At 38.8% G+C, this 27,607-nt stretch overlaps 1 protein-coding gene and 1 pseudogene across 5 annotated transcripts in view; both read left to right on the plus strand.

The window, feature by feature from the left end:
• The window catches only part of NCKAP5 (NCK associated protein 5), a 965,493-nt gene that overhangs the window by 769,484 nt on the left and 168,402 nt on the right, over window positions 1-27,607 (plus strand). For all 5 annotated transcript variants that reach the window (XM_073884776.1, XM_025857088.2, XM_073884781.1 and 2 more), the window contains 2 exons: window positions 7,168-7,206; window positions 15,833-15,952. In XM_073884776.1, the coding sequence (XP_073740877.1) occupies window positions 7,168-7,206; window positions 15,833-15,952 (159 nt within the window). The remainder of the gene's footprint in view (window positions 1-7,167; window positions 7,207-15,832; window positions 15,953-27,607) is intronic.
• Window positions 25,834-25,909, plus strand: LOC112813145 (U2 spliceosomal RNA; annotated as a pseudogene).

A 27,607-nucleotide genomic window follows, 5' to 3' on the forward strand; every position in this document is an offset into this window, starting at 1 on the left:
GGATAAAAGCTCCACCAAACTTGGATATAATGATAGAAGAGCAACAGACCCATGTGGAAATTTTGGGTTATTTCCAATTCCTCAACAGCGTCTGAGCAAACAAAAAGTAAACGCTGGGACAGCATTTCTCAAAGTGTTTTTCTGGGCCCCTTCTGCATCAGAAAGATGTGCAGTGGTTGCAAAAATGCAGATTCTTGAACCACAAAGGCTCTGAATAGTCAAAGCAATCTTGAAAAACTAAAGCAAAGCTGGAGGCACCACAGTTCCGGACTTCAAGCTATATTGGAGTCATCAAGACAGTATGGTAGCGGTACAAAAACAGACACATAGATCAGTGGAACAGAATAAACCCAGAAATGGACCCTTAACTCAATGGTCAACTAATCTTTGACAAAGCAGGAAAGAATATACAATGGGAAAATGACAGTGTCTTCAACAAATGGTGCTGGGAAAGCGGGACAGCCACATGTGGAAGAATGAAACTGGACCACTTCCTTACACCACACACAAAAATAAATTCACAATGGATGAAAGACGTACATGAGAGAGGAAACTATCAAAATCCTAGAGACCACAAACAATAACCTCTTTGACATTGGCTGTAGCAACTTCTTACTAGATACATCTCCTGAGGCAAGGGGAACAAAACTAAAAATAAACTATTGTGACTTCATCAAGATAAAAAGCTTCTGCACAGTGAAGAAAACAGTCAACAAGACTAAAAGGCAACCTTTGGGATGAGAGAAGATATTTGCAAATGACATATCTGATAAAGGGTTAGTATGCAACATATATAAAGAACTTATACAACTCAACACCCAAAAAACAAATGGGCAGAAGATATGAATAGACATTTTTTCAAAGAAGATATCCAGATGGCTAACAAAACGTGAAAACATGTTCAACATCACTCATCATCAGGGAAATGCAAATCAAAACTACAATGAGATATCACCTCACACCTGTCAAAATGGCTAAAATTAACAATACAGGAAACAACAGATGTTGGCAAGGAGGCAGAGAAAGGGGAACCCTTCTACACTATCAGTGGGAATGCACACTTGGTGCAGCCACTCTGGAAAACAATTTGGAGGTTCCTCAAAAAGTTAAAAATAGGACTACCCTATGACCCAGCAATTGCACTACTAGGTATTTACCCAAAGGATACAAGAATACTGATTCGAAGGGGCACATGCACCCCAATGTTCATAGCAGCATTATCAATAATAACCAAAGTACAGAAGGAGTCCAAATGTCCATCGACCAATGAATGAATAAAGAAGAAGTGGTATGTATATACAATGGAATATTACTCAGCCATCAAAAAGAGTGAGCTCTTGCCATTTGCAATGACTTGGATAGAGTTAGAATGTATTTTGCTAAGTGAAGTAAGTCAGAGAAAGACAGATACCATGATTTCACTCATATGTGCAATTTCAGAAACAAAACACATGAACATAGTGGACAAAAAGGGAGGCAAACCAGAAAACAAATCCTTAATATAGAGAACAAACTGAGGGTTACTGGAGGGGTGGTGCGGGGGGATGGGTTAAATGGGTGATGGGTATTAAGGAGGGCACCAGTTGTGATGAGCACCAGGTGTTATTTATAAGTGATGAATCACTAAATTCTATACTTGAAGCTAATATTACAGTGTATGATAACTAACTGGAATTTAAATAAAATCTTGAAAAAGAAAAAAATAAAATCAACACAGAAAAGAAAAATGCCGATTCTCAGACCTCACTCAGCTATTCTCAAGCAGAATGAAGGGTGAAGAAATTGGCAGTTTACCAGATTTCCCTGGCAAAGTTTCTGCATGCAGAATTTGGAGAACCTGCCCTCCCCTTCAAACCATCAGAGTAGAGCCAGAGTTCCTTAGGGTCCATGAGGATGCCAGATTTGAGTTCTTCTCTGACTTCTCTGTGTTCTTCAGAGCACAAAGGCAAGAAATGGAGGTAGCTCAGGAAAAGAAAAAAAGCACCAGAATTTCTTTTGTCTTTTTTTGTTTGTTTGTTTGTTTGTTTTGTTTTGTTTTTAAAGATTTTATTTAGTTATTTGACAGAGAGACACAGCGAGAGGGGGAACACAAGCAGGGGGAGTGGGAGAGGAAAAAGCAGGCTTACCACAGGCTAAATAAAGGCAAAAACAGGTTGTTAAGAACAGTTCTGACCTTCCTCTCTGATTCCTATGCTATAATCCAAGACTGGATTGTGGAATCATCAGACATTCTCAGTGTATGTCCCTCACCTGAGCCCTGAGTAATCTTGAAAAGCAACGTCTTGATCAATGGAGATAGGAGTTGATGATCTTGCTTGTGGCTCTCATGTGCTTCAAATGCCCATTTCATGAATGGACCATGAAATCAACAGATAATGGACTTCTTGTGTCTGCTCTAGATTCTGACCACCATGAGGCAGCATCTGTGTTCTATTCAGCATATTTCTCCAATATCCAGCACAATCGGTGGCCCATACTATGCATTTAATGTGTATTTGTTGAATGACTAAATGAATGAATGGAGATTGTCAGCCCTAAATTAATTTCCCAATTAATTTTCCCTGTGATCCCACATACATAGTTTGATGAATTTCTCCCACTCCCAATATTTTGCAGAGCAAATAAATAATATAGGTGCTTAATGATTTATATTTATACATGCATATCACACACACACTTCATCCTTATACAAATAAAATATCTTATTCTCAAACCATTCTTTTTTTTTAAGATTTTATTTATTTATTTGACAGAGAGAGAGGGAGAGCACAAGTAGGCAGAGAGGCAAGCAGAGGGTGAGGGAGAAGCAGGCTCCCCACAGAGCAGGGAGCCGGATGCGGGGCTCGATCCCGGGACCCTGGGATCATGACCTGAGCCGAAGGCAAACGCTTAACGACTGAGCCACCCAGGCGCCCCATCTAACCATTCTTTCTTAACTAGTTACTTCAAAGTGCATTTTATTCTTTGAAGTTCAAATACTCAGATTCAGATTTAACTTTAATGGGGTGACTGCTTTATAGCAGGTACTGTCCAAGGTGGTTTCTCTGGTTATATCTATCATCTCCTGCATTTTTCACAAGCTGAGAGGTAGCCAGTTCCCCGACATCACAAATGAGTCAAGTCAAGCTGCTCCCCGACCCCCATACATATCAGTGTATCATCAACACAGGCAGCATTTGAACCCAAGTTCTTCTTGTGATTCTGCCCCAATGCTCTTCTCCCTTGTCCCCAGCTGCCTCAGTATGATAAACCAAACTCAGAAGCATTGAAAACTTCTCCAAAGCACATTTTCCAAAACTTGTCCTTTTCCAATTCGGTTTTTAAATGAGCTTGCTGGTGTGGCAGTTGCTTTGCATGATAAAACAGCACAGGCAAGGATAAAAGCAAGACTATGAGGCAGGAGGACCCGGTCGAAGCTTGGTGCCTTTTGAGTTCCTCACACTGCCACCTTCGACCCAGCCCTGGCTCTCCTCTGGATTGGGTGAGAATTGGCTCCCTCTTAGAATAACTCCCAGGTGTGGCTTCTCATTCAGCCTCAAGGACTCTTCTGAAAACAAAACAAGACAAAACAAAAAACACACAGACAAAGCCGCAGCCCTGACTTCTCTTCCCTCTGCCCACCTGCTTCCAGGGGAGTGCAGGGGGTGCTGGGGGCGGGGCCGGAGGTGGGCACACAAAGACTGATGGAGAAGAACAAAGACTTGTGTGGGTCCAAGGTGAGCAAGGTGTCAGAGGAGCTGGCTTGTCTGAGAGAACTCTTACGGAGAGGGAAAGAGACATACCTGGGCCCTCTCCTTGGCATCTCCGGCTCCCCTGCTACCGTGCCCCACCAGAGGCAAAAGAGGGAGGTCTCTGCAGAGAGCCTAAGGCAGATTGTAAAACAAGCCAAAGACTTAAGGACTGTTGGCTTTGCTCTGCTTGTCTCCAGTCCCCCTGGCCCAGCCCAGCTGCTGTTTTCCCTTTCTTTGGTGAGGGAAGCTGTCAGGTGACACTGGAAGTTATTTGTTCTCATTAGCTGGACCTGCGGGTGTGTGATTATTTGCAACCCAAGTGCTAAGGGTGTAATTCTCTGATGAGGGCAGGGGCTCATTCCAGGGGTCATGTTGTGAACCTGTTAGAGGTTGCAGGCACAGGCTCCAAACAGCTGTTCTATTGATGCTTCAGGGAAGCTTAGCTGTTAAAAGTAGTGATGAAACCCAGGAAACTGTCTTATAGACAGTACCCAGGAAAGCATTTGTACAAACTGGCCTGCTCTTCTGCAGAGGACCTGCGAGTCCTTCTGGGTAATATAAACTATCCCATGTCAGTAGGTAAAGAAATAATGCATTCGTGTATCTTTGTTCGATTATTAGGTAGAACAGTAGTCCAAAGTATATGCCAGAAGGAGCTGTGTCAGAGATGGAGCCTATAAGCCTATAGGGCAACATACTCGGATTGCAAAGATAGAACGTATTTTCTCCTGCGGGCTGTTACAGTTAGGTTATTCATTTATGTCTCCTGTTAAATCATGTAGAGAGCTATTTTATGTGACCACTGTTCCACAGCCCGGTTTAAGTGAGGGACCAGTTGGGGGAAGAAAAGAAAATATTGATATTAGGGAGTTCTATGAGAATGTAAATCAAATCCAAAGTTTGAGATCCAAAAGAATTAAATTATTTATGGTATGAATTAATTTTGGTACATTGTTCCTGATTCAAGCTGTATGAATAGTTGACCTCTTCTGTTGTATGTTTTTTTCTTAATTTGCCAAGAGTAAAATAGATGACCTATAGTTAGCGTTTAAATCTTCAGTGCTTACGAATTGGAATGAATGTTTAAAAACTGAAAGATTTTCAAGATGACACTATTGGTCAATTTGTATGGCTGAATAACATTTATCACTGTTAGGATCATGTATAAATCAACTGATAAAGGGAAAAGAAAAGGCATCAGTTAAGGGAAATATGGTTTATTTTGGTCTATGACGTTCCTTGGGTAAGTTTCTTTAACTTGGGCTGGACTTCCAAATAAATAAATAAACTATATCAGGTACTGTCCAAGTTTTTTTTTTTTTTTTTCAAAACTGTAGTTGTTTCAATGAAAGGTCTTTCTCCTTTGCTTAATGTCAATAATGTAAATTTGGAAAGGATTCTGGAAAGGAAAGGAAAAAAAAAAAACCTCTTGAGCCTACAGTTCAACTAATCAGTTATAGGTAATCTGATTTTAATCATTTATTGCTTGTGCTGTGAATGCCTCCTGGCCACAGTTGATGATAAGCCTGTGTTTTAATTTTCTATGAGACTTACTGGTAGCCAACTGTCGTTAAGGATGTGCTACTTTGTCAATATTGAGTGAAAAAACAATTAAGCTCCATGAAAACATTCTTACCCTAATCTGTTCCACTATACTAGACAGGGAAACAAGCACACACAGTTTAGTATCACCAAAAATAAATTGGTTATCAAGATGAAAAGATGAAAGCATGTCCCTCAGCCTTTGGTTGAATGTGAGAATTACCAAGATGATTATGTGTTATCACACGTGTTATACTTGCCAATTATATTCTCTCTGAAACCAAGGAACATATCTTAGTCATCTAGCTTTACAAATACTCTACAGATTTATATTCAATAAATGAAGGAAGAAATGAATGAACAGAAGTAACCTAATCTAGGACATTTAAATATTCTGAGTTGGTCTTTAATACTGTAAGTTTCAGTGATCATATTAAATGTGATTATATTAAATGTGTACAGTTAATGTACTGGCTGAAAAATTCCACTTAATTCACCTGCCCACCTTAATTTTATCAAGAGTAGCCATATGGGTACATAGTTTCAAGGGTATAGTGAAGTTATATAAGTGACTTCCTGTATAGTGTTTTTGAAACCTGCAGATGAAAAAGAAATCTTAGCTCAAATACATAGAGAAATGATGAGTGGTTATCTGGAGAAAATGCCAGAAAAGGCCCAGATCTTTGCAAATACCAGGGACATGTTATTGGGTTTATGTGTGGTTCTTAGCTGGAATGGTGCCACATTGCCCTGTCCTAAACTATTTGCTGAAAGGGAATGGAGCTGCCAAGTTTGGTTTAGATTAATCAAGATTCACCTCCTTCACTGAGAGGGACCTAGCTTCTCCTACTGCCCCAAGCTGCCTGATACCTGAAAAAAATCAAGATTGTGTTAATATAGTAGTAAAAATTCTATTTGATTGTGTATTGGAAGAAATTCAAAATAACAGTGGATTTTTTTTCCTCTTTCACACAGAAGTTCAGAGATAGACAGTGAAACTCCCTGCATCATCAGGACCAAGCTCATCCTATTTTTCCATCCAACAATACTTAATATGTTACTTTCATTATCAAAGTGGCTGCTGAGGTTCCAGCCATCACTTTTATATCCCAGACAGGAAAAGGAGGAAAAAGAATGAGGCTTCTTCTTAAAGACTTTCTATAAGATCAAGAAAAAAAGTTGACCTATAACTCATTGGCTAGGAATTTGTCACAGAGTGACACTTATCTACAAGGAAAGCTGGGAAGTGTGTTTAAATGTACCCAGCCAAAAAAAATCAGAGTTCATTACTTAGGGGAAAACAGGTGTTAGAGTAAACAACCAGCAGATTCTGCGACAGGTAGCAGTGACAAGAGGATGGCATAAATGAAAACATGGAGGATATAAACAGAGCATATAGAAAACAATGAGCTGCTCTTATTCTCCACCATTCAAACCTATGTCTATTCCAAGTCATTTTAAGTAGTGAAATAGTCACACAGCAAAAGAATAGGAAGGAGAGACAAAGGACCTTGTAAATCAGCAAAGTGTAGAAACTGTGTACAGATAATTAGGATCCTGTTTTACACTGTATCATTTCTTAGCCATCTTGGAGTACTTTGCATATGAAAGGATATTATTTTTCCAAATATGGAAATGTGGAAGTCAAGGTATGAATGATCTTCCCAACCTAACCATCTTAATTAGCAACGAGGTCACCTTTGGAAAAAGCAAAACATCACCTAGAAGGATAGGCTTATTATGAAAAGAATCAGGTCTTCTACACAGAGAGGAAAGAGGCAAATGAGGAGCTAATTAGGTAGAATAAACTGTGGGAAACGTATTGGTAAATTACAGTCCATGCGTATAAAGTCTCATTATTATAAACGGCAACTCTTTTCTTTATTTTTTAAAGGTAGCCAACCAAGTTGTTCAAGCTCTGCTCACTCAAAAGGTAGGTCACTTTCTGGCTTATTATTTTCAAGGTACTTATGTGAATAGGTTGGAACTCATATTGTCAAACCAGGAAATTGTGATTGATAGATGCAATACTTTTCTGTTTATTCACTGAGGTTAAAATTGTGTGTGTTTTAGATGGGCATACAAAGTAACATCAGTGACCAATAGAAGCATAAGATTGAAACTCTTGGTAAAATAACAGAAGATGAAAGATTTCCAGGGGCCCATTTATTTAGTTAATGCGGATATTCTATAAGTCGGTGGATTCCTCCACTTTCTATAAAATGAATAGCCTTTTATGGAGAGATTAAGAGAAACCTAAAATTCAGGAAGAGGTCTTTGAGGTTAGGCAAGTTATCTAATTTCTCTGGGTCTTCGTGCCTCTTCTATAGAGTGGGGATAACAGTTCCCACCTCCCAGAATTGCAGTGGTTATTCTATGAAAGGAAGCACATGGAGCAGTTCCTGGAGGAATCAGTTTGTGATAAATATAAAACAAATGGCAGTATTGTCAGTCGATCTTAAGCATTCTCACCACCAAACAAACAAAGAAACAAGATGTGAGAATGTGAGATATGAATGTGTTAATTATCTTGATCTTGGTGATCATTTCACCTTGTAAGGTGTATCAATTCATCACATTTTACACTTAAATATATACAGTTATTCCTCAATAAAGTTGAGGGATAAAAACAAATAATTTTTGAGCATGAGATTCATATGCCTTGGCCATGTCCCTATTCTGCCTTCAGACAATATAAGATCACATTATTGTGCCAGAGTGGGCAGAAGCAAGTTATTGCCCAAATTTGGCTATTTTGGTACATCTTATTGAAACTTTCCCATCACTTTCTATAATGTTTCTCAGAGACTAAATTCTAGTTCTTTCAGATTTTGTTTGTTCTGAATTACCTCTCTGGGAGATGGAGACTTTTTCTATAAAAGAAAATCTCAGATCATGTGGCATAATCTGGAGCACATAGCTAATGATAGCAAAATATTGTATGACATGTTGATTTTTTAATTAAGAATAATTTTATTAGGGGTTGACCACTTCTCATTGGAGATCCTTAAAGAAATATTATTTTTAATTTATACTGTAGAGGCGTTGTGATACTATTTTTGCTAGATTTTCTCCTCAACTACTTTTGTTAAATCATGCTTTCTGTTTCAAATGATTTTAACTGGTTCAGGTTTCACATTGATATCACATAAATAGAGAGATTTGACTATACCTATTAGGTTGAATTAGGTTCCATTGTGAGTAGCAGAGATCCAAAATAGTAGTGACTTAAATAAGCTAAAATACTATTTCTTTCTCATATCTAAATCTACAGGTAGGCAGTATAGGGTTGCTGTGGCGACTCTGCTCCATAAAGTCCATGGGGTCCTGGGTGTCTCTGGTTTCTATCTTGTTATGCTATGGGATGCAGCCTCCATTCCCAAGGTCACCTCATGGTCCAAAATGGCTGCTCTCACTCCAGTCATCACATCCACATTCCAGCCATCGGGAAGGAGGAAAAACTGAAGAAAATGAAGAAGCAAAAGGGCACACACTAGTTGCCCCTTAAGAGAGACTTCCAAAAGCTTTCTTACCTCCTCATTTACATCTCCTTGAACAGACCTTAAGTCACACAGCCACACCTAACCAAGCTGACAGTGAAGTCTTTATTCTGGGTAGGTGCCTAGCTGAAAATGGATTTTCATAGTATTGTAGGAGAAGGGGAGAAATGGATGTTGAAAGGCATCTCACAATTTCTGTCACAGCATATTTGAAATGTTTTTTTTTCTTTTTCAAAGGCTTTAATTTTTCATTTGCTTTCCTCCTGTTGGAAACTCTATTCTCATTTAATTATAAACTTAAGGAATGGAGGAATCACTGTTGCAGCCCTGTGTGTAACTGTCGAGAACTTCTCATGCCTGTCTTTTTTTAATGGTGCCTCAGGAAAGAGACAAGGAAGCTATCTGGTACAATATAAAGGAAAATGGGACCCTTCAGGTCAGCCGCAAAAAGTAGGTACACAAATCCAAGTAATAACTAGTAAACGGATAAATCTACCTTGGTACAGTTAAGCAGTAAGACACAGAAAGACATGCTACTGTATGAGATAGCATACCTCAGGGACACTCTGGGGCAGGAAGAGATGCCAGGATTTTCAGAGATTCCAAAAGAATCATGTTCTGCAGAAACATGTACCTCCCAGTTTTTATAGGGACCATAAAATCGCTACAGGAAGACTCAAATTTCTTTTTAATTAAGAGCACAATACAGGAAATAAAATGTACTCCAAATGCAGATAAGAAAACGAATTCTAAAGAGGGATATAGCTGGCACAGAGTGAAAGCAGAAATTTTGAGTGATTTATCCAAGTCACAAAAAAAAATTTTTTTGAGGTGAAATTACAGTCATAACCGTTTTAGAATATATCGTTTGTTAAGACACAAAGCAAATCTGCCATGAGCAACAAAAAAAGCATTTTTTTGGCATATCATGAACTGGCCCAGATAAGCATCTCGAAATAACAGAGTGTACTTCTTTCGCCCAATACTGATAAAAAAAAATTTATTTCCATGAACTTATCGTTTTCTGTTAAATGTACATATACTGTCCTAGTCAAGTAATTCAATTTATCTCAGAAACCTGTGGATTCCCTTAAGACAGCAGATTGTCCCTCCTTTAGATCAGTACAGCTAAAGTGACAATATTAAACCCAGCTCACTTCCATTTATGACTCCAAATCATAGGTGTGCAAATGAAATCAATAATTCAGGCCAAACTCATATTTTTGTCTGAAATATATTTTATCTTCATTAAGTCAATTACACTCATTGAAAATGTAACTGTCCTAGGTTCTTTACTGTGGTTTTTTTGGTGTTTTATTTTTGTTTTTGCTTTTGGGTTTTTGTTTTTTTTTTTTTTTTTTGCCCCTATCATCAAACTTGGAAGAAAACCTTTTATTCTTTAGTCATTTTTCAGCATATCAACTTCAGCTTTGTCTGAATGTTCTTTAGGATAACCCAGTCAATATTTATATGGTGTTTTTTCTTTACCAACATGGAATAAGGCTCCATATGGTAGAATCCAGCAATGCAGCAACCAGATAGGAGCAGAGTACAGTTTTGTAGCTTGTAGCTGAAAGAACTCCAAACTTCTACACATTTCCCTTGTGGAGGGGCATTCGGGCCACCCGTGTCCACTCAGTGGCAATGGTGTGTGTAGGGTCCAGTTCCCGGAAAAGGGTCTGTTTATCTTTGCTGTGTATGTTACGAGGAGTCAGACTCAATGTCCAGCACTTTAAATGCACCAAGTCATTTTGTTCTCACTGCAACTCCGTAAGATGGGACTGAGAAAACAGTGTTCCCATAGCGCTGATGGCAAGAAGTGGCAAAAGCCTCTATGTTCAACCTAGGGTTGCCGCACACCAAATCTTCCCTTTGCAATGTTCAGCCTCCACAATCCCCTTCGATCATTTACTGTTTTTCCCCTACTGTAGTTCAGCTGGCAGAGATGAGGCTGTGGAAATCAACAGATGGATTGAAATCCAATCATTAGATATGACCGCAGGAAATAGAACAAAAGGGCAAGGGAGCCAATGGATTTCTTAAAACTTCTGGAAACATTGCCAGTCCTGGCTAGCAAGAAAAATATTCAGGATCTGACATGTGTGTAGTCAAAACTGACTCTGAATCTGGAGTCAAGCTTTCTCAGAATCTGTCTGATTTTGAACCCCAGAATTTCACAGTTGCTGAGGACCTTAGTGAGCATTTAATCCTGAGATTGTCAACCAGGTTCGATAATGGGCTTAATTTACAATGATTACATAAACTTGTTTAGCCACCACCCAGATTAAAAATGTTTTAAGGGTGCCTGGGTGGCTCAGTCGTTAAACGTCTGCCTTCAGCTGAGGTATTGATCCCAGGGTCCTGGGATCGAGCCCCGCATCGGGCTCCCTGTTCCGCAGGAAGCCTGCTTCTCCCTCTCCCACTCCCCCTGCTTGTGTTCCTTCTCTCGCTGTGTCTCTGTCAAATAAGTAAAATCTTTAAAAAAAAAAAATGTTTTAATCCAAAGGTGTTTGGGATGAAGGCTTGCAGTATTCAGTTCACCACAGGACTAACCACTTCCCGTTCATTAGGGCTGGCCTGATTCAGGCACAGATTTGTTACCTGCCTTGCCTTTTAGATATTTCACATTGAGGCCTTTGGTGAGTCTGAGAGATGGCTTTTCATTTTACATGAGTCTTAGCATCCTTGGCAAAGAAAGGACTGTATCAGTGACAGCCACTGAGAAGGAATGTTACAAGGAGAAACTGGTGGGTATGGTGGCCATTAAGCTTCGGGGAAGGAATGAGGTGGCATTGGAAAAGCCATCTCATGAAGCAGCTGAGACATGCATTCTCTTGAAGTTCTGTTTTGTATAGTAGCTCAGTTTACAGATCAAGGAACTAAGGCAAAACCAGGATAAGTTACATCCTCAAAGTCATGTGGGTAAGAAGGACCAGAGTTCAGACCCCCTAACTCCCAGTCTGGTGTATTCCCATGATATGCCTTGCGTCTAAAATAGTTTTATCATGGGCGCCTGGGTGGCTCAGTCGTTAAGCGTCTGCCTTCGGCTCAGGTCATGATCCCAGGGTCCTGGGATCGAGTCCCACATCGGGCTCCCTGCTCAGTGGGAAGCCTGCTTCTCCCTCTCCCACTCCCCCTGCTTATGTTCCCTCTCTCGCTGTGTCTCTCTCTGTCAAATAAATAAATAAAATCTTTAAAATAGTTTTATCACTATTATATCAGTTTTACATAATAAAATCAGATTTAAATAGTTTTCATCAATAGTACAGTGATGTCACTATATGTCCAGCTTCTAAGCAATCAACAGTTTATTAGACTGACGTCAGCAGGGAACAGTTTAGTTCTAAATGCACTGAAGCAACTGTACTCATAGGTACTAGACAACAGTAGATCCAGAATCTTCTTTAGCCCCAGAGCAGATGAAACTTGCCAGGATTACAATGCATGGATACTCAGGGAAGCTATGGTTTGAGATCATGAAGACGCACAGGGTCTTTCAGACCAGTGTATCATGTTGCTCAGTATATTTTGCCCTCACCTTCAGCTTTAATCCCATATTCTGTTTCCAACTGATAGTGATGGGCAGATTGCAAGGAAAACAGGTCTGCTATTTTCTTGAAGCCACTGTGCTTTCTTATATGAGATTAAATGTAGTCAAACTGTTGGCTTTGTTTCCCCCCTGATAAAATCAGGTCTCTTTTTTATTGCAGAAGACACAACCCTGTATTTGCAGGGGCGGAGGGGTCTTCCTCCTGGGGTCTGAGATGTACTAGGAAAAAAAGAAAAAGAAGGATGTGAGAGAGAACAGATGACCCAGTCTCCTCAGTGAGCCAATGATGGCATCTTAAGAAGAGAGCTCATTGGTTTCTTAACACCTTCCTTGGGAAGGGTGGTCTAGGTCTCACCTCTATCACTGTCAGGGTCACAATAACGGTGCTTGTAGACAGCCTCCATGTGTCATATGCTACTTTATGTCAATGGGTTCTTGTTGTAAGCACCCAGGACGCAGACAGCTGGCTCTCACCCTCTGCCGAGGTCTCACTATAGTGGTCAGAGAAATTGCTGTTTTTCTCTCTCTCTCTCTCTATCCGCCCAGTCTGGTTGTGCTTATGTGTGTGCACATGGGCACGCATGCGTGGTTTTGAATACAGTTTCTTGGGCTGATCACTGTCTGACATCCCTTACTATCCACAGCTTGAGTAAAGAGAGCGAGAATATTAGAACAACACAGGCACTGATTCTTTAATGTCTACAGATTCTCAGAGCAGCTCAATTCTGTTGGTCAGTAATTGTAAGACCAGAGTCACATCCCTAAAGCTTTCCATTTCCTCCTCTGCCATGTGCTGATCTAGATGAGCCAAGAGTGATGATCATTTCTCAAGGTCAATAAATTGTGTTCCTGCTAAATGAACTTTTACCATCTTTTATTTTTAATTTTTTTTTTAAGATTTTATTTATTTATTTGAGAGAGAGAATGAGAGATAGAAAGCACGAGAAGGAAGAGGGTCAGAGGGAGAAGCAGACTCCTCGCCGAGCAGGGAGCCCGATGCGGGACTCGATCCCAGGACTCCAGGATCATGACCCAAGCCGAAGGCAGTCGCTTAACCAACTGAGCCACCCAGGCGCCCTGAACTTTTACCATCTTAAGTAACCATCATAGCCATTGAAATTTGGGCAACTGTACAAAAAAATCTCTATAGAGTATATTGATTTTTTTTCTTTTATTCTTTATTCTTTTTTTTTTTACCCATCTGAAGAACTCTTTCAAGTTATCTCAGTTTTGCTGCAAAAATCATCAGTGCTTTTCCTTCCAGGTCTCCTTTCTCCTTGCAACCCCACACGTACATACTTCTCCCATTTCTTCATCTGCAAATGAGAATGATTATGTTTTCCCACCCAACAGGTACTATGAATATTTATTTACCTCACAGTCAGGTTTTATCAATTACTTAATTAGCAGTACTGAAAACAATTAGTGTTTGGGGGCAGGGAGAATTATATGCATGCTAGGAACAAAAAGTAGAGTAAGTGTGACACAGACAGAGGCTGAATTCTAAATAAAGGAAACAAGTTTGGCCTTTTATTGTGAGCAGTGCCTAGGCCCCCAAAGTGGCCTCTGCCAAATGGCATATGTGCTCACGCTCACACACACACTTCTGCCCCTGCCTTTGGCAGCTGCTGCCCTCCTAGATCTTGGACTCAGGTGCCTCATTCTGAACATGACATTTCTCTTCTATGCTCTGCATTTGTAGGTAGCAATCAGTTGGAGACATCCTATGCATAAACTCTACCCATTTAACTAAAAAACTCTACCCATTTAAATAAGCTGTGTGGTGAGCCTCACCATAGCCTATTTCCTTGCCCTTTGTAAGTAGAATCAATGATATGTAATCTGGATATAATGAGGCTCTGGTAACACCTCAGAAGCTGAATCTGTCTGGCTTCACACAAGGTTATGGACAGGCCCACTCACCTCTCTTTAGGGCTTGGGGTTCAGAGCTGTAGTCTCGAGCTCTGTCTTGCTTGCAGAGTCTTAAGTAAGTCCTGAAGCTGCCCCACATCAAAATATATAGATCCACAAACTGGAAGTGCTGAGAAACTTAGAGCCTCAATCACACTACCACTAGGGAATGGGACTTGTCATCATCATCACCATCCCGTTTAACAAAATAATCACACAGTTTATTAAGTTCCTACTATATGTGGTGTTTTGCCAGGTGATGGAATAAAAGAGTGTAAGAACAATCTGCTTGTGTTGTTGATTGTTAGGGTATCTTCTTATGCTTGCCTTTGAGGAACGTGCCATGTAATTGACAAGGTAAGTTCAGAGCATGAAAGATAAAATCAGTACAGAGTAGTGTATGCTAAATGCCCTGTAAGAGGCATTGAGGGCTTATTGGAGTTCAGGAAAAGGAATGGTCTTTGCGGGATGCCAGATAAAAGTGTCAGAGAGGAGACAGATACATTTTAAGGTGGACATCAGTCAAAATGCCAAAGTTGGACTAGACGGAGGAGGGGCTTGAGAAGGGACCATGATGGCGGGGTGGGGAGGGGGGAGGATGGCAGGAATGCACAGAGGTTTTGGGAACAACAAGCAGACCGTTGTTCTTTAAATGGCAAGAGCAGAAACCTTTTTAAAAAACTTGAAAGTAGGGAAAGATCAGGTTTGACATGTAGAAAAGGATCAGCTTTTGAAGAACTTTGAACTGGGGCATCGTTCTCCTTGGTCTTTCTTGAACCCCATCCAAGAGAGTACTTGTGGACAAGTACTACAAGTGTCTTTATCACAAGTGAGTTTGGAAGGCACATCCTTGGTGGATTCTGGAGAATCCTAAGGCTCCTGTGTTACAGCCTCCCTCATGAAAGTTGGGGAAAATGTCTCTGTGGTCTTTGAACTCTTCGAAAGAAGTGCTCCAGAAGGATGCCCAGGTATGGCTAGTCTACTTCTTCCCCAGCACCAAGATGAACCACCGCAAATACATGGAAATCCACCAGTTCAGAGCATGAGCAGGTTTCAAGTGGCCTTTTAAAGCTTTCATTTCAGAATTGCTTCTCTCTGTCTAAATGCATCACTGGCTCTATTAGCCCCAGCGTTGAAAATTTCAACTTGTTTCCACAAATGACAGTGAAAGGCTCTATCAAAAGTGATGGTTTCTTTAGTTCATCAAATCTCTATTCACTGCAAAACATTATTGTCCTTGTGGTTTGTGCTTTATGACTGCTTTTATGAAGACAGTGAAAAGGCAAAATATATAGGTGGAAACTCAAATTGACTTTATATCGCTAACATTTACCATCTTCAAAAATAGCATGCTAGATTAATGCACTTCTGATTCCAAGGTACTTTTTTTTTTAAATTGGTCTTCTCTGCACATAATAATTCTATCAGACAATGGGCTATGGGAGAAAACATGTGTGATTTATTCCCCGGGGGCTTTGAAGAATAAAAATACTATTTTTATACTAATGTGTCTGAAATATCAGATAAAATATGGTTATAATATGCAAAAGTGTCTTTCAGTTACAGATTTTTTTCTTCTTTCACTGTGTTTGTTGTAGGATCTAAGGGAGGAATGTGTAAAGTTGAAAACAAGAGTGTTTGATTTGGAACAACAGAATCGAACGTTAAGCATCCTGTTCCAACAGCGAATCAGACCAACTTCTGATCTGCTCCTCCAGGTATGTGCTTATGTGGAAAACAATCCTTGCCACTGAAATGCTATTGACAAAAAGTTACTCTAGTTCAAAAGTTTCCAGTATCTCCATAGGCAAGGCATCGTGCATCAGAACCTGATTCTTTCCCTTCTCAAGGGATGTCATTAAAATTGAGCGTCTCTTAAATTTCTGACTTTTTAGAGCTACGTTTAGATAAAGAAATACATCAACAAATAATAAATAGGTAAAAGGGACCATCAGAAGGTGTCCTCTAGTAAACTAAGTGAAACTGTGGAATGGAGTCGGGAAATAATTGATTACTTCGGGGACTTGTATTAGTAATCTTGCATTCCGCGATAAGCAAGGAAGAGTTTTATGTGATGCCAAAGTACATTTCTTTATTCTCTGTAATCAAAAATTCTGCTGGGGTTTGTTTTTCTTTCATATCTGTCTCCATGCAGAGTTCCTCCTCACACACAATTCTTCCTATATTCTGCCTCAGTGTTTTTCAGGTTCTCCTTGTCTAAATGCTCTCACTGAACTCCTTCTTTACTTTCCTTCAGAACATGCAAAGTTGTGGATAGTGAAACCATTTGAATCATTTTGAATGAGGTCCCTGACAAAGCACCAGAGAAACATACCTGACTTCAGGGAGACACATGAATTGGCAAAGGGGGCTGGGAGGCTGATCTTTGCTGTTTCCTGGTTTTTTTTTTAATCCTATTAATGTGTATATTTGCTCAAACAGGCTCCCATGAGCCTTGCTTAGAGCCCTTCTCTGGCTAAGTTAGCAAAGGGTAAGGTTTCTCAGGGACAATGTACGAAAAATAAACCCCAGCTGCCTGGCCTAATTGGCTGAGAGAAAGGGAAGAGACCAGAGGTATCCTCTAGACTCTACTGCCCAGCACTGTAACCACTAACTACGTGGTGTCATTGGAATTGAAAGCTAAATGAAAATTAAGTTCCTATGCCAAACTAGCCAGATTTGAAGTGTTGAAAAGCCTCATATGGACAGCGCCTACCATATCGGATGGTGCATATATAGAACGTTTCCATCACCATAGGAGATTCTGCAGGACAACACTTTTCCAGACGGCTGGGACAGTGTTGTTAATTTACCCTCTGAACTTTGGCGTGAACATCTTTCCTTGACTCCTCAGGGAAGTAGGGAGAAATTGCCATTCATTTCATTCAAAGAAAGATGTTTGATAAAGCCGAACATCAAAAGTATAATTTTCCCCCCAAATGAAAATAAAACCATTCTCTGAATTGTACAGTGGATCTCATCTCCTAAATTAATTTCTTCTCTGCCTTATCTGTTAAAGCATAATTCATAATTTATGACTCAAAAATTATGCAGAAAAAAATTGTCTATCTCTATTCTCTTTCCTGGTCCCAACCACAACAAATGTTTGTCAGAGAGAATCTTGCATCTGTAAAAAGTTGTATTTCTTTTGCTCTCTCATATCAAGATCCAATATTATAATTACTTTTAACAGCTGTTGCATGTTCATGAATTTTTCCATCTTGCTTGGTTTAACTTCAGGCTTTTCTGGAACAATGTTTAAGGATCCATAGTCTCTGTTTATGAATCATGGTGGCATATTTCCATAATAAACACATGTGCCATAGATATTTAAACTTTTTCATTGGCTGTCACAAATTTCTGAAATCCATATCCAAATGGCAGGGAATGGTGTATATGCTATCAATAGACCTCAGTGTTTATTGATTGGGTATTTTCAGCCAACACACTTTATATTCCTCCCCAAATAGTCTTCCCTTCCAGGAGCCATTCTAATTTAAATAACATTTCTGAAAGATGGGCTGTTAATAGTTCTGTGAAGAAAAATGGTAGAAAGTGGGCTGCCTGCCCTCTACCATCTACAGCTCACAATCACAGAGAGATGGAGTTGCTGGCTTTTCAGGGGGTCTGTTAATTGTGTGACTCGTGATTTTTTTATTTTCTGGTGGCACAAATACTATGAAGCACTGGCTAAAGTAAAAGCAATCTCTGCTTGCTTTATACCTATGGAAGCTCTATAATTATTTGTTGAATGGAATAATGAATAAATGATAAAATTTCTGGGAAATTTACAAAGGGAACCAGCTCCATGCTGAGGAAAACAAAACAAAACAAAACAAAAAACTCTAACCTGAAAATGAAATTCTTAAGAAGGGCAGTAATCTTCTGTGGCGATTCCAGTTTCTAGAATGGTATCTCTGGGACTAGGGGTGGTAACAAATCAGAGTATCAAGGCCCTCTGTATTAAAATCAGTAATTTGAACTAAATTCCAAAGAATTGAGAAGTCAGTATAGCAAGTAAAATCCCAAAGTAATGTTCTTAATAGAACCTGAATCTCTAATTAACCTTATTTGAATCCACTGGCCAGATTAACCAACACTCACCATTTCTTCTTATAAATCATGTTAAAAAACACTCTACTCATCAAGCATTGACAACTAATAGAGTTCTCCACTAAGTATACTTTCTTCTCTTACCAGTTGAGTTGAATGCTCACCATAAATGAGCCATCTTTGTAACTCATTATGTTTCTGCAAGTAGTATTTATGGTGATTATATCACTTTTAACTACTATATAAACCGATGAAATGTGATACCGAAAGAATTGTTTATATAAAACAAAGTTGAGTGCTTCAAAACCATCTATAAAGGTGAATCACTAAATAATTGTTTATGATCAAATGAAATATAGATGCCTAACTAAAAAAATTGTGGGAGCTGGAGAATTATCTTAAACATAGAGGCATTCTGCGTGCAAATTGCTTCCCAAGTGATTTTAAGTTCTTGTTACACTGTTAAGAAAACCCAAAACAAAGACATATGCATAAACAATGCATACAGCATGTGTTTGATGCCCCTCTCCCCCCCGCCCCCCCGCCGCCAAAAAAGCCAAACAAAACAGACTGTAATGGATCCCTAGGCAAAGAAGTAGCTTTGGCCCTACCAACAACGTTATTTAACAAATGCATAGTGTTTACCACGTGTCAGATACATTTCTACAGCCTTTACAGCGCTTACCAATTTCATCTCCATTACAGTCCTATGAGGCAGGCAAGTATCCTTGCACCCATTTTTACAAATGGGGACTCTCAGGCACAAAGTCTCCCGGCTGGTAATCTAAACCTGTGATCCGGCTCAGGTCCCTCCCTTCTGCCTCCCTTCGCTGCTGCCTCTGCATGGAACACAAATGCGCATGAGGAACATTTTTCTGATTCTGTATTCTGACATTTTGATTAACTGGGCCACTTGTGATCAAGTCGGATCAGAGGACTTCTGCAGTGAAATCACAACAAGGAGACTACCATATTTACACATTTCTGAAAGCCTCTTGATATGTGGCATCCATGATTTTTCCCTCTCCTGTGGATTCTGCTTTTGTCTTGTTTTGGACACCTGTGTTATCATTCTGATAAAACATTATTGTCATTTTACTTTCCTAACACTTTTTTTTCTTTCCCTTCTCATCTGATATTTCAAAGTGTCCTAGTACCCATATCCTTAGGCCAAGATAGAAGGAAAAGAATGTTATAGTGTAGATTATTCACACAAACAGTTGGGAATCTGACAGCTTAGAACCAAGGTGTAAACATTTGCTGTCACTTCCTAGAGTGCTCTTTGTTTTGGGGGGTTTTGTCTTGCTAGTGTTTTGTTTTATGGTATTATTTCGTATGAGATGAGAGGATTTAAAAATTCTGTACTTCTGATTTATTCTTTTTTCCCCTAAATCTTTATGTTCAGAGCACAAATCTATCTATTCATGAGTCTGACTTGGCAGGACACTACACTATACATTCACCTCTCCCCACCTATCCACAAGCCGTGAATCCCAGTCGCTGAGACTTAACCCAGTGCTGCCATCTTTCAGGGGCCTTCAGGGTCACGGCAGTGCTCCTGGAACTTTCCCCTTGCTGAAGCTCCTAGAGGATTGATGAGCCATCCCACACAAGTCATGATTCTGTATGGGAGTCTCGTATCCTAGTCTCTTGTGGCAGAGATGGTGGAGATCATGCAGTGCAACCCATAGGAACTAGGGATTTCCTGTCTCATTTCACCTAATTTGTGATTAATCTCTGTGAGGGCAAGAACTCTGCTGAATGTTGTGTTTTACCTCCCACCAATGTTATCACTGTTCATAATATGTATCCATTTTATATTATTGATGGTTCAACACTTAATTACATACCTTTTTTATGGAATATAGGTTTTGGTGGGCCAGAATTTTGTTTGTTTGTTTTTTCTATGCAGCAATCTCATTGCCTTTATTATTTTTTCTTCCAGAGTTATTAAGGTATAATTGACATAACATTGTATAGGTTTAAGGTGTATAAGAGAAAGATTTGATATATGTAAATATTATGAAATGACCACCACAATAAGTTAACAGCCAACACCTCACATACTTGCAAATTTTTTTCTTGTGGTGAGAACATTTAAGATCTACTTATTTAGCAGCTCTCAAATATACAATACATATTGTCAACTCTAGTCACAATGCTGTACATTATATATCCAGGATTTATTTATACCTGGAAGTTTTGACCACCTTCATCAGTTTCCCCCACCCTCCCATTCTCAACCTGTGGCAACCACCAATCTCTTCTCTGTCTCTATGAGTCCTGTTTTATTAGATACCACATATAAGTAAGATCATATGGTATTTGTCTTTTTCTGTCTTAGCATAATGCCTTCAGCGTCCATTCACGTTGTTACAAATGCCAGGATTTTCTTTTTTGTGGCTGAGTAATATTTCATATGTCACACTTTGTCCATTCATGTGCCAATGGATTGTGTATGTGTGTGTGTATATGTGTGAGTTTGTATCATGTTTTCTTTATTCATTCATCTATTAATGAACACTTGTATTGTTTCCATCTCTGGGCTATTGTAAATAATACTGAAATGAACCTGAGTGTGCAGATATCTCCTTGAGATAATGATTTTGTTTCCTTTGGTTATATGCCCAGAAGTGGCTGAATCATATGGTTGTTTTATGTTTAGCGTTTTAAGGTACCTCCATGCTATTTCCATAGAAGCTGTTACAGTTTACACTCCTTCCAACAGTGAATTCTCACCAGCACTTGTTATTTCTTGTCTTTTTGATAATACTCATTCTAACAGGTGTCAGATGGTATCTCATGGTTTTGATTTGCAATTCGCTGGTGATTAGTGATATCAAGCACATTTCCATGTACCTGTTGGCTCTTTGAATATCTTCTTTGGAAAAATGTCTGTCCAGGACCTTTGCCCATTTTTAAATGGGGTTATTTGATTTTTTTGCTATTGAGTTGTATGAATTTCCTATATATTTTAGGTATTAACCCCTTATCAGAAGCATAGTTTGCAAATATTTTCTCCCATTCCATAAGTTGTCTTTTTTTGTTGATCATTTGTTTTGTTCTGAAGAATCATTTTAGGTTGATGTAGTCTCACCTGTTTCTTTTTGATTTTGTTGCTTGTGCTTTAGGTTTTATATCCAACAAATCATTGCCCTGATCCATTTCAAGGAGGTTTTTTTCCCAGTGTTTGCTCCTAGGAGTTTAATGGTTTCAGGTCTTACATTTAAGCCTTAACCCATTTTAGGTTAATTTTATGTGTGGTATAAAATAGTTTTTTTGTTTCATTCTTTTGCATGTGAATATCTAATTTTCTCAGCACCATTTATTAAGGACTGTATTTTCTCCATTGAGTGTTCTTGGTTCTTTTGACTAATATTAGATAACCATATATGCATGGCATTTTTTTGGGGGGGTGGTCTCTCACTTTTGTTCCATTAGTCTCTGTGTCTGTTTTTATGCCAATATCATTTTATATTGACTACTGTGGCTTTGTAATATATTTGAAATCCAAAAGTGTGATGCCTTCAGCTTTGTTCTTTTTTTCTCAGAATTATTTTAACTATCTGGAGTTCTAAACTAATTTTAGGATTTTTTTCCTGTTTCTATAAAAAATGTCATTGAAATCTTGATAGAGATTTTATTGAATCTATACATGGTTCGGAGTATTATAGACATTTTAACAAAGTTAGCTTCTCCAACCCAAGGACACAAGATATCTTTCCATTCATTTGTGTTTTCTTCAGTTTCTTTCATCAGTGTTTAGTAGTTTTCAGTGTAGAAATTTTTCACCTCCTTGGTTAGATCCATTCCTAAGTATTTTATTGGTTTCATGCTATTATTAATGGGATTATTTTCTTTATTTCTTTTTCAGGTAATTCATTGTTAGTGTATAGAAATGCTGCTGATTTTTTTTATGTTGATTTTGAGTATCCTGCAACTTTACTGAATTCATTGATTAAGTCTAATAGCTTTTTGGTGGAGTTTTTAGGATTTTCTATATGTAAAATCATGTCATCTGCAAATAGAGACACTTTTATTTTGTTCTTTCTGATTCTGGTGATTTTTATTTCTTTTCCTTGCCTGAATGTTCTGTAGACTTCCAGTACTCTGTTGAATAGGAGTTGTGAGGATGGGCACCCTTGTCTTATTCCTAATCTTAGAGGAAAAACCATTTGTCACTGAGTACAATGTTAGCTATAAGCCTGTCATATGTCGCCTTTATTATGTTGATGTATATTCCTTCTACACCGAGTTTGTTGAGAGTTTTTATCAGGAAAGGACATTGAATTTTGTCAAGTGCTTTTTCCATCCCTACTGAGATGATCAAATGATTTTATCTTTTTTAATGTGATGTATTACTTTTATTCTTGTATGTTAAGCCATTCTTGCATTTCAGGGATCAATCCCATCTGGTCATGGTGTATGATCTGTTTTATGTGCAGTTGAATTTAGTTTGCAAGTATTTTGTTGAGAATTTTGCACCAACTTTCAACAGGGATATTGCCTACAGTTTTCTTTTCTGGTAGTGTCCTTATCTATCTTTGATATCTTGGTAATACTAGCTTTGTAAAATGATTTGGGGAGTGTTCTGAATTCTCCCAATTTTTTTTGGAAGAGTTTGGGAAGAATTGGCATTAATTCTTCTTTAAGTGTTCAGTAAAATTCACCAGCAAAACCTCTGGTCCTAGGCTTCTCTTTGTTGGGAGGTTTTGGATTACTGATTCAATCTTTTTACACATTACTAGTCTTTTCAGATTTTCCCTTCATGATTCAGTTGTAGTAGGTTTCATATTTCTCAACATTTTTCCCTGTTTTTTTTAATAGGTTGTCCAATTTATTCGCATATAATTGTTCATAGTAATTGGCATATAATCATTCATAGTAATCTCTTATGATCCTGGTATTTCTGTGTTATCATTTGTAATGTCTCCTCTTTCATTTATAATTTATTTGATTTGGGTCTTATATCTCTTTTTTTTCTTGGTTAGTCCAGCTAAATGTTTATCAATTTTATTTATCTTTTCAAAGAGCCATCTTAGTTTTGTTAATCCTTTGTATTGTTTTCCTGTTCTCTATTTCATTTATTTCTGCTCTAATCTTAATTATTTCCTTCCTTCTGCTAACTTTGGGCTCCGTCTTTCCTTTCTTTCTAGTTCCTTGGGGTTAAAATTTAGATTATTTATTTGAGGTTGTTCTTTTTCCTTGATGTATGTGTTCATCACTGTAAATTTCCTCTTGGAACTGCTTTTGCTGTGCCTTATAAGTTTTGATATGTTGTGTTTTCATTTGTTTGTCTCAATATACCTTTATTTTTAATGTTTTGAGTTCTTCTTTGATCCATTGGTTGTTCAAGAGTGTATTGTTTAATTTTCATGTATTTTTGAGTTTCTAGTTTTCTTCCTGTTACTGATTGTTAGTTTCATACTAATGTCAGAAAAAAAAAAAACATGGATGATTTCAATATTCTTAAATTTGCTAAGACTTGTTCTTGCCTCACATATGATCTATCCGAGGAAATGTTCCCTGTGTGCTTAAGAATAATGTGTACCCCACTATAGTTGGATGGAATATTCTATGTGTGTTTGTTAGGTCGATTTGGTCTCTAGTATTGTACAAATCTGCTATCTCTTTATTGATTCTCTTTATGTATGATCTATCTACTGTTAAGAATGGAGTATCGAAGGGGCACCTGGGTAGCTCAGTCGTTAGGTGTCTGCCTTTGGCTCAAGTCATGATCCCAGGGTCCTGGGATCGAGCCCCACATCAGGCTCCCTGCTCCGCGGGAAGCCTGCTTCTCCCTCCCTGACTCCCCTCCTGCTTGTGTTCCCTCTCTTGCTGTGTCTCTCTCTGTCAAATAAATACATGAAATCTTTAAAAAAAAGAAAAAGAAAAAAAGAATGGGGTATCGAAGTTCTCTCTTATTGTACTGCTATCTCTCTGCTTTCAGTTCTGTTAATATATTCTTTACATATTTGGGTGTTTCAATGTTGGCTGTATAATATTTATAATTACCATATATTCTTGATGGATTGACCCTTTTATAATTATATAATGACCTTATTTGTCTCTTTTGACCATTTTTAGCTTAAAGTCTACTTTGTCTTATATAAGTATAGCTACTCCTGCTTTTTTTTTCTGGATTACCATATTTGAAATATCTTTTTCTATCCCTTTACTTTCAGTCTATGTGTGTCTTTAAAGCCAAAGAAAGTCTCTTATAGGCAGCATATCATTGGATATTTTTTTAAAACAATCCATTCAGCCATTCTAAGTCTTTTAATTAAAGAATTTAATCCATTTATATTTAATTATTGATAACTAGGGACTTACTATTACCATTTTATTGTTTTCTGATTTTGTAGGTACTTTGTTCCTTGCTTCTTATCTTACTGTCATCTTTTGTGATTTGTTGATTTCTTGTAGCAGTGTACTTTACTCCTTTATGATAATCTTTTGTGAAACTGCTACAGGTTTTTCCTTTGTGGTTACCATGAGGCTTATATGAACTATTTTTATATTTATAATATCCTATTGTAAGCTGATAACAACTTAACTTGGATAGCAAACAGAAGCTTTACACTTTCTTTTCTCCCCTCACATTTTAGGTTATTGATGTTACAATTTATATAGTTTTATATTGTATATTCAATAACAAATTATTGTTCTTATGGTTATTTTCAGTGCATTTTCTTTTACTTAAAACCAGAGTTATAAGTGAACTATACACCGTCACTATGATATTAGAATCTGTCTTTGACTATATATTTATCATTACCAGTGAATTTTATACGTATAGTTATGTGTTAATTAGCATAGCTTTATTTCCACATAAAGAACACCTTTTAGCATTTCTTATAAGTCAGGTTTAGTGGCTATGAACTTCCTCAACTTTTTTTTGGTAAGGAAAGTCTTTTATCTCCTTCATTTCTGAAGGATGGCTTTACTGAGTATAGTATTTTGGGTTTAGGTTTTTTTTCTTTCTTTCTTTCTTTCAGTATAATTAATATATCATGCCTTTTTCTCCTAACTTGCAAAGTTTCTATTGAGAAATTCACCCATGGTTTTATGCAAGTTCCTAGGCATGTGATATGTTACTCTTCTCTGCCTATCTTCAAAATTATCTGTTTGTCTTTGACTTAAAAAGTTAATTATTATTTGTCTCAGTGTAGCCCTTTCATGTTCAACCTGTTCAGGAATTTTTGGACTTCATGAATTTGGTTAACCATTTCTCTCCCCAGGTTTGGGAAGTTTTCAACCATTTTTGCTTTAAATATATATTCTGTCTTTTTCTCTTTATCTTCTCTGCCGGGATTCTCATAATGTGTGTATTGTTTTTTCTTGACTATGCCCTATAAGTGCTATAGGCTTTCTTCACTTTTTTTCTTTCTTTTTTTTTTTCTTTTCTTTCTTTTGGATAATTTCAAATAATCTATTTTCCAGCTTACTAATTTTTTTCTTCTATTTGGTTGAGTCTGTTGTTGAAGCTCTCTGTTGAATTTTTCAGTTATTGTATTGTTCAGCTTTATGAATTCTGTTTGTTGTGATCACTTCTCTGCCTTTTGGCTAAGATCAAGTGTAGTATGAATTCTGTTTGTTTTTCTTTTTGGACGGTTTCTTTTTCTTTGTTGATGTATTCTATTCCTAACTTTGTGTAGTTGCCTGTGTGTTCGTGTAGTTTGCTAAACTTCTTTAAGAGGATAATTCTGAATTATTTTTCAGACAGCTTATAGATCTCTATTTCTTCAGGAATAGTTATTAAAGCTTTAGTAGTTTCTTTTTGTGGCGTCATATTTACCTGATTATTTATGGTCCTTAATTTCTTTCCTTAGTATCTACGCATTTGAGTAAGTGGTCTCATCTTCCAGACTTCACAGGTTTGCTTTGGCAGAGACAGTTCTTCACTAGTCAGCTTATCTTAGGTTTCGGAATAGGTCAGCTGGTAGCATTCTTGAAAAAGTGGGGCTTGCTATCGGCAACTCTATTTGGGTTAGGCACTGTTCTAGATCCTAGGTGGAGAATGCCACTGGCTAGGAACAGTTGATAGGACTGCTGGCTTGGTTCCTTTCCAAAATGCAGCGGTAGGTTGGGCTCCACAGTTGCCTATATATGCTGGTCAGGCTTTCTAATTGGGTGGGAGTGGGTGCTATACACAACAGTTGAGCAAGCCTGTGAATTTGCTTCCCTGGCTGGGAAAGTTGTTACACCTTGTTGGTTGTGGACCAGAATCAGGAAGAACTGTCCACTGAGCTCCCTGGTCAGACAAGGCCATCAGCTCTACTGATGGGCAGGGCTGCTGGCTGGGTTCTCTGAGTGCCACCACAAAGCATGGCTCTGCAGTGGGCCATGCAGCCCCCTGGTGCTCTGGTTATACTTCCTGGTGATGAGACAGAGGACTATTATACTCAGCAGTAGGTGGGGCCATGAGCCCACTTCCTTGTCTGGCTGGTACAGCAGAACAGGTTTCAAAGCTGGCATAACTCACTGACCAAGGACCCAAATCAGGCATAACTGTACACCAAGTTCCCTGGCCAGATGAGGTCACCAGCTGGGCTCTGCAGATGGTAAGAGCTGCTGGCTGACCTCTCTGCTCAAATGCCATTATAAGTGGGGTTGTAGGATGGGCTACACAGCTTCCCAGGTGCTCTGGTTAGGTTTCCTGGTCAGGTGGGGTTGGAAGCTACAGTGGTAATTGGGGCTACAAATTTGCAGAACAGGCCCAAAGGCTGGCACAGCTCATTGTTTGGGGACCAAAATCAGGCAGAACTACATACTGAGTACCCTGGCCTGATGGGATCATTAGCTTGTCTCTGCAGATCGGCAAAACCGCTGGCTGGGATCTCAGGCACCACTGCAAGGAGGAGGTTGGCCTACCCAGATCCAAGCACTGGCGGCTGTACGCCCTGCCCCTCTTTTCTGTCCCAATCTGATCTCCAGGGCTTAGGCTCCACAGATTCCTCTGCAATCCCCGATCCTAGTGAACCTCCCAGGAAGTGACCCACAATGCTGGGGGACCTAGATGTCCACGTCGGATGCTCTTTCTCCCAGTAGAGAAATCATAGGTCCTGGGGGCCTCTTGGGGCAGTGGTCTGGCAGCCTTGCGGACAGGTGGCAGTCAGAGTGTGGCTGTTCCTCTTACCCTTCTGATGTTGTCCTTCTTGGTCTCTGTAGTCCAGAGGGGTGCTTCAACCTCACCCCTGTGTTTGGGGATTTTCAGAGCGGTGTCCTATCTACAGATGGTTGGTCTTCTGGTAAGGGGGACTGGAGTCGAGAACAACCTCTGCCACCATCTTGATGACATCACTGTTGAGGGGGATGTT

This window comes from Callorhinus ursinus, unplaced genomic scaffold (genome assembly GCF_003265705.2).
Source record: "Callorhinus ursinus isolate GAN/ISIS: 27379988/994484 unplaced genomic scaffold, GSC_fseal_2.0 scaffold2, whole genome shotgun sequence".
In the NCBI taxonomy this organism is placed as follows: Eukaryota; Metazoa; Chordata; class Mammalia; order Carnivora; family Otariidae; genus Callorhinus; species Callorhinus ursinus.